Raw genomic sequence first — 8,731 nt, 5'->3', positions numbered from 1 at the left:
GGGGGGGGGGGGGGGGGGGATCAGGAGTTTCAAGAAGAATCCAGAACACTTGTTGACTCCATGAGACTTTGCTAACTTTATCAAGTAGCTTTAGTAGGAAAGACAAGTAGTACTAATATCACCAGTACAATCCTTACAAGCTAAATGGCACATTTGACGTCTAAACCTACTCCAGACCATGATTATTATTGTACATATTTTCCTTTTTGGTTTTTAAAAATGGTTAAACTGAATTTTATCATTAACCTGTACAGAATAAAGGGAGAAGGTAAGGAAAAACCAACACTGTCAAAATGGTGGTGATGGAGGATACAGCATTAGTCTAATAAAATTGCCACACATCTTCAGCCCCCTGCAAATTTTGAGACTTGTAGAAGAATATGATCTAATGCATCTTAGCTAGTTAACAGCCTCTTTCTCATCTAAAGATCTCTAATTCTCTCTCCAAAATCGACCTGAAAATTCGCCTGAGTAATATTCCAACATTTACATTTCTGTCAGAAAATTAGAACCTAGCCATGCAGAAATGAGTTGCACCTATTAAATTTAGATCAATAATGAATCCAGCTACTTGTGAAATAAAAAAGATTCAGACATGACCACCCCAGTTGTAAGAAACTAGAGATGAACTCTATTTTTTCTCTTTTGGTTACATTAGATATCAAATAAGATCTCAAATAACTCAAATGGAAGTACTTGCTAAACAAGGAGATACCTTAAGTATTGAATAGATGTATCTGAAATTTTTACATGGGAAACATTACCTTTCTTTTCTTGAGAACAAGATTAAGTGTATCTTCAAGTTGTCTCTTTTTATGTTTCCTTGCTTTATCTAGTGCACCCTCAGCCTCTGCATATGTTGATATCTTCATATTAAAATAAGAATAAGACAAGCACAAAAAGTTCAATGAAATTCTGGATTACAATACAAGCTCTAAGTACTTATCCTTTTTTTTCTTGATAGCCAGCCCTATAACTAATTCTAATGCCATTTTATTCCATGAGAATGATGCATGTCCTTAAACCCTTCATAAGAGCTACCAAAAATCCACACTTCTTTCATGGTTATCAGAGAAGAGCTCCAGCCAGAAAACTTTAAAGTTTCACGGAAAGCAACAATTACCATTTATCAAAAAGGTTGTCAACCTAGGAGTATTAGATAGAAGCTCTGCAATTGAAGTAACATTAAATAAGAGTACTACTTCTTGTTGCTTGTAAGTCATTCTGTATTACCTAGGACCTTATGAAACATTAGCACTCAGATAATATGAACCACAATCCTATCAATCAGTCTCAATCCTAATACATTGGACTTGGCATCCCACTCTATTCGAGTTCATTTCATTCAAATACTAGAAAAACCAACCTGCAAAACAAATTAGGAATTATCTAAAACCAGAGTTTCAAAATCATACACTATTCAATATGAAATCTCTACCAAAATCAAGGACTTCTAATAAGCACAGGACCTAATGTGAATGCCACAAAACAACTAAGTCTTAATCCCAATTGGTTGTAGTTGGCATTCTCTATATGAATCCTTTAAGTTCGCATTGATTTTGAGAGGTCATACATCTTTGATATTTTTTCCAGTATAATTTTAGATCTACCTCATCCCTCTTAATCACCTTCAGTAGTCAAGTTGTCACATCTAGAACGGGTGCATATGAAGATCAGAGTGTAACATAGCAAAACCATCTCAGATGACCTCTGATTTTAGTTGGCCTATGTAAAATTTTATTTTGATATGCTTAAGTAAGTTTTGTCTTAAGAACTGTCACTATCATACAATTGTTTCTAAAACAATAATTTTAATCGCAATTTGAATTTTGATGTATAATTTTTTTGATAATGGAGAAATCTCCAAGAGCTACTGGTGTGAGGAAACTTGGGGTCGAGGCATAATGGACCGGGGGGGTTGGAGAGGATGAAAGGAATTAATGAAAGAGGGTAGTGGAGAAGGGGAGGTTTCGGTGGTGGTTTCTTACAGGTTCACTGGAGGATTTTTTGGAGGTGAAGGACCGATTGGTTTTCTCTTAGTTACAAAGAGGTGATTTGAAGGTTGGGAATTTTAGGTGGAGGAGATTCGCCACTGATAGTAGAAAGGTGGTGTTGGGTTGGTGCCTTGGTGGTTGATGACAGCAAAGATGAGGTTAAAGTGACGTTGGCATATTTTGAGATGAAGAAGATAAACTTTACTGGTATTGGTAAGTTCGTTGATGGGTTGTTACTGCGAGTATTACAGTGGACCTATATAATAAGGGTAAACAAGTTTGAGGCTCATGGCATATCCTTGATGTAAACTCTGATTAAGGGAAACTCCTGGTATATACCCTCTCACTATTCTCACACAACTTCTTTTATACATATTATCATTTGATTTATACATTTAATATGAATTCCTTTCTTCTCAAACATCCACCAAATGACTTTCATTGGCATTGATCTATGTTTTCTCTATGTCACTGAATATCACGTGATGGTCCTTCCTCTCTTTCAAAATCTTAATCAATCTCATAATATGTCCAACACCCAACTTACCTAGATTGATAAACAAGTGGTATACTACAAATTGTAAAATGTGCAGCAACTTACTCATCACTTCTAATTTATCAATTTGATCTTTTAGTTGCTCCGGGTCCTTCTTTAAGATGCCCACTTCTCTAACCTTCTTCCTTTCTTTCTTGTTCTGTGGAAGCATAAAAACACAAAGAATCAAGCATTATTAACAGCTATCAAAACCAAATTTAAATAAACAGACTTTCCTTTAAAACTAATTAAGTCATCTCATCTCTGGATTCTCCTTGATTTTGTAATAGAAACTTTAAAGCAAGTGAGTGCAACAATTCCATAAACCTCCCAGAAAGCAAGAAAGGACGTAAATCCACAGTAAAAGACAACATAAGACCACAAGGAGCACAGTGCCACTTAATCCCAGCAGATGACAAAAGAAATGCCATGTATGTCAATTTCTTCACATTTGTCAAATTGATGGACAAAGCTGCCCAATTAGCACTTTGTAGTACCGATGTGGGACTTGAAATGAACCATAAAACTACGTTTACAACACACACACACACACAAAAAAAAAAAAAAAAAAAAAAAAAAAAAAAAAAAAAAAAAAAAAAAAAAAAAAAAAAAAGGGCCACGATGGGATTTTGCTATAATTATGAAGTTCAAAAACCCGTATTGAACTAATATAGAATTTTTTTAGCAAATTCCAACTAGCTTAATTGAAGTGTAGCTGAAGCTGATTGATTGATAATTCATAAGAAGTGCATTAAGAAAAAATTACCCTTTTCAATTCTCGCTTGCGAATCTCCTTGCGATAAGCATCGGTAGGGTTCATGACTTTGCCTCCTTTGGTTGTCTTCATCTTTTGGTGACTGATTCTTTCTATCCTCTGTTCTTTTCTCCTTTGATTCAGCAACTGATGCAGATTGAGCAGGCTAAACTGAGGCTTGTGATAGAGAGAATGAAGAATTTTGGAGCAGAAAAGAAAGGTTTTGGTGATTGTAGCAAAAAAACTTTCTTATTGTAATATTTCAGTTTGCTTAATTTTGGGGAAGATCAGATGGGTCGAAATCGGGTTTTGACCGGCCCAATCCATTGGGCTTTTGAAAAACGGGAAGAATCTGGACCGGGCTTCTGTCCGGGTGGGTGGGTGAGGGAGGAATCACAAATAGCCGTGTTTTTTTTTTTTGGAAAATTACGCAATTAAACAAACTTATACTACTTAATTACTCATCATAGGCTTCATAGCTATAGTTTGCTATAATTACCACTCGCGACTAACATTAACCATTAATTACATGCGATGACTTTGAGTTTGTATAATTAGTCACGTTTATATATATATAATTCGCAACTAACAATTCTTTGTTTGATTTGTATTTGTATATGACATGATTTCATTTGGTTTTTCAGTTTTGTCATCATATACATTCAATCTTTTTGTGTATAACTTTTTTAAAGTTTGTTATAAACGTGTAGTTTTTGGATTTTGTATAATATAATTTATATAATGTAATTTGTATAATATATTTTGTATAATTGTTTAAAGTTCATATGTTTATGTTTGTATCAATTCGTTATTTTCGAGTTTTATTATATTTGTATAATTCCAGACTTTATATTACTCAATTATACAAAAACACGTGAATATACAAACGTACCTGCGGATTATACAAACGAGATGTGAATTATACAAATTATTATCCCCTCTCTCTCGCCTCCCTCCTCCCTCTCCCAATCTCACTCGCCAGAATATACAAATACATATGTATAATATACAATTATCTAACCGATATACATATACAATTTACCTCTCTCCCTCTCTGCCCTCTCTCGTTCGCCTCTCTCATCCCTCTCCTAGTTTTGCTCGCCACTCTCCTCCCTAGAACATGTACCTACGAATCGTAATTAGCAAACTATGGCTATGAAGCGTAATTGGGCTATTTTTTGAGTGGCTATATGATAAAGTTCGTCTTCTTTTTTTAACAATAAGTTACGATGATCGTCGAAATTTGATCACATATCGCTAACATATTTTTAGTATATATAGCTAGAAATCTTTCGATCATCATAATGAAGAAGAATGAGGATGATGAAACAATTTCTTAGCAAGAATCTAAATTTATTAAATTTATGATAACAAGGTCAAAAATTAAATGTTTGTTATGTAATTTTTTTATATTTATGACCGTTATTGAAAAATAATTCACAATTCCAAAACTATTTGACAACTAGCCATTGTTAATGTAGAAATAATATTTGGGCAAAAATACCATGGAAGGTGGGGATGGGGAGGTAGGAATGTGGGATGGTAGGAATGCAAATCATACAGATGGGTGTAGATGAGGCGGACATAATCAATATGAAATATCATTAGTGAAATTTGTTTTCTTTATTTTCATCAGAGATTAAGTTTATTTTTCTTTAAAAAAATAATTATTTTTCAAGATATATGATCAATTAAATATAAAAAAAAATTCTTCCTACTTTGTAAATGCTAAATATATCCAAAATAGCAATCCTACAAGTGGCTCTTGGTGCACTTAGAAGCTCCACATTTAGAAAAGACTTTAAGTTAGTGTTTGATAATAATTTCTTTTATAAATAAAATATTTATTTGGCTATAAATTTTGGATTATATTCTAAAAATTTGTCTTCAAAATATTTTAAAATTATGAAAAAGATTCGAATTAGTATTGGAAGAAATTTCACTCACTTATGAAAGAAATTATTTTATTTTTTTAAAATGCACGTCGAAACAAAATTTTAAATTTCTAAAACTGACTTAGAAAAATTCAAATTTTTAAGTTTTAATTTCAAAATTTATAGCTAAACGGAAAAGTATCAACCAATTAAATTTGTATTAGTTTAATAAAACTTTTCAACAGCCAACTAATTTGTGACCGCACTCCATTGCAAATCTTCCAATCTTATGTCACACAAACTTGTTATGATTTCATGCCCATCCAGAAATCTAGCAAAAAATAATGTTGACATTCGCACTGTTGTCAACGATTTGATAATAATAAATCAATTTTGACTAATTAAGATGGTGATGATATGATTGTGATCTTTACTCTTAATTAGAACTTTGATTTAAGCTTCTGGAAAAAAAAATTGTTAGAAGCATCGCCACCAAAATAAATTTTGTAATGTACAAATTGAAATTTAATCAAATTCTTCTAATATCCGGAATGAAAAATAAAAAATATTAAATTTTGTACGGTGATCAACTATTTGATACGTGGTATATAATTTTTCTTTGAAAATGGTCGGCTTAGGCTATATTATGAATTATGATCGAGACTTGATAGGAAATAAATCATTATAATAAAAATAATACTTAGTGATTCAACGTCTTAAATTATACATTGTCGTAAGAGCGCATTATTTAACTAGTGTTTGATTATAAATTTTAGATTAGATTTTAAAAAGAAGTTCAATTATGTGTCTCGTTATAAATTTGATCAGATTTTAAAAATTCTTCAAAATATTTCAAGTTTTATTTTAATTCCATTCAAGAAACTTTAAAAAAAAACAAGTAAAATATATGTCCAAACACAATTTCGAGTTTCAAAAATACAAATTTGCAAGTTTTAAATTTCAATTTTGAAATGTATGACAAAACGAAAACTTATTAATTTATCACTCGAAATAGAAAACTTGAGAGAAGAAAGACACGAGACTAACACGTGAGGTTATGTCGACAACACGTGCCAAATTAAAAGCATGAAAGGCAGACATTTAGACATTTATTTAAAACTCATAATATTTTGCTCGTCTCTTAAATCGATAAAAAAGAATAAATAAAATTCACACACACAATAACTCTGAAGCAATAAATCCAGAGGTTGAGTTTATTAATTTTCGAAACAAACAAAGTCTATCAATAACGATCCCTTGAGAATTTAAGATTCTCTACAACAAAGCAAACATAATAATTTTAACGTGTAGATAATGATAATTATGAAAGACGGAGGGCACGAAAAAACATTACTTAGAATTATTATTGTTATAAATACATATCTTTGATTATAAAACTATATATGATATATCTTCCCCTCACTTGTAACTTATCTATTTTCATCACAATGCACAGCTCTATTACTCCCACCTTTGATTTATTTGGTAATTACAACTCGTGTATTTTTGAACCATTAAAATAAATTTAATTATTATTTCAAGCTTGGATTAAGAGATAAATAAATAACTTGGAAATAACATTTATTTTTTGAAAAAGGATTATATTTATCGTTATAGCACTTTCATAAAAGGGTTATACTTGTCCTTTATCATACTTTTTTTGTAATATATGTATCCTTGGCATCCAACTCAGTTAAATTTTGTATTCCTCACTTCTATCATCTTACTTGGCAAGGCTAGAACATGCAACCTCAAAGAATTTTCGTAAATCTTTAGCCACTAGACTAAACATTCAACTTATGTAAAGAGGTATCAATACTTGTATATATATTATTAAATCAAATTTGACATTTATATACAATGTCATTTTCCGACGAAAGAGTATCGCTTGACACCCCGGTGGCTCCGCCCCTGATATCAATTGCTACTCTATTAGGATAGCAGAGCTTAAAAGGATACCATCACCTGAACAATAACAAACAAAAAATTTTTAAAAAAAATATCGGTGACCCATAAATCATTCTTAACATATACCCAATTACTAAAAATCAAGAATGTGAAAAAATGTTATGATAAAAAAAACCTCGTAGTCTTTAATGTAATTCCATATAGTAAAAGGATTCTTTTCTGATTCGCCAATCTGATAGAGTTGAGTCTCTCAATGTAATATTGGTTTGAGTATAATTATTAAATAATTAGGAAGAAATTTTAATTGAATTAAATATATATATATTCATGTAGGCATGTCATGTAGATGTAGGTGTCGCATATGATAACGAAATTAGGGAATATGAAACTTAACCGTCTAAGGGCAAATATATGTGTCTAAAGTTGGATGACCTGGACAAATATATTTAAAAAAAATATGACAAGCGGTAAATATAACTCTTTTTCTAAAAGTAAAAGAATAGTTATAACCCATTTTCACTTATTTTTCAAGTAGGGATTTGATTTACATACGATATGTCATGTTTAAACCTTATTTATGGAATTAGACTAACTGATACATTATTGCCGTTTTTATTTATCTTAAATTACAATTAATTTTAATTTTTTTAAGCAAAGTCTTCTCATAAATACTAGAATATTATTACTAATATATGTACATATAACCAAATTGCAATTAATAATTAGAAAAGTTCATTATTTTCTTTTATAGTCATGACATTAGGAATTGAGTGAACAAAATTGAAATTCTAATTAAATAATAGTAAAACTTTATCTAATATTTAGAACTTTGAATTAAATTACTTAAAAAATTATTATCTACCAATGAAATTTTTTAGAACAAGAACCAATGTATTATATTGCAACAATTGGTTAACACTTTATTTTTTTTTAAAGAACTTCTCAAGCTATATATAAGATACTTATCTATCATATAAAGTTATATACTATAAATACATACAAATGATCATTTTATATAATAAAATATAATAAAAACAAATAAGTTATATATAAGATACTTATCTATCATATAAAGTTATAAATTATAAATACATACAAATGATCATTTTATATAATAAGATATAATAAAAATAAATTTGTTAGAGGTCTTTTATTTGTAGAGATTTTAATTGTTTTACACTTGAGTCACCATGTTGGTGGAATAACATTATCTGCATAATATCAATTACTGGATAGACTTTTGGAAGTCCATTAAGAGTTAGATAATCAATAACTTTGGAACTCTATTAAGAGTATACATTCAATAACAAAAAAATAACAATCCCTTCAGCAAAAAAATAAGACCATTGATAAGAACATTGATACTATAAGAAATGACCAAATAACAAAAAACCATCATATATGAAAAGTGTTAATCCCGAATAGGAGTCATATTGGTCAATGGAGGTTGGGATTTGTTGAGATCACATCCACACAAGCCCTGTGATGGCAGAACTCCAAGCATTGAAAAGGGAATTGCAACTAGCCGTAGAACTTAACCCAACTCTTGAAAATACAAATTGATTCTACTAACATTATCCACATGATTGATAACGAACAATAAGATCACGGATAAACTAGTGAAATAGAACCAAACAAATAGTTTTTGATGTTTCAGTTATTATAT

General features: G+C 30.5%; 1 protein-coding gene across 1 annotated transcript in view; it reads right to left on the bottom strand.

Moving 5' to 3' along the window:
• Positions 1–3,538, bottom strand: part of LOC102592703 (formin-like protein 5) — a 7,704-nt gene extending 4,166 nt beyond the window's left edge. The window contains exons 1-3 of the mRNA XM_006354741.2: positions 3,296–3,538; positions 2,596–2,689; positions 765–850 (exon numbers count right to left, since the gene is read on the bottom strand). Of these exons, the coding sequence (XP_006354803.1) occupies positions 765–850; positions 2,596–2,689; positions 3,296–3,376 (261 nt within the window). The 5' untranslated portion in view covers positions 3,377–3,538. The remainder of the gene's footprint in view (positions 1–764; positions 851–2,595; positions 2,690–3,295) is intronic.
• Between the last annotated feature and the right edge of the window lie 5,193 nt (positions 3,539–8,731).

This window comes from Solanum tuberosum, unplaced genomic scaffold, assembly GCF_000226075.1.
Source record: "Solanum tuberosum cultivar DM 1-3 516 R44 unplaced genomic scaffold, SolTub_3.0 scf00180, whole genome shotgun sequence".
In the NCBI taxonomy this organism is placed as follows: domain Eukaryota; kingdom Viridiplantae; phylum Streptophyta; class Magnoliopsida; order Solanales; family Solanaceae; genus Solanum; species Solanum tuberosum.
Note: the sequence above shows the minus strand (reverse complement) of the source record. Positions and strands in the feature narration are given on the sequence as shown.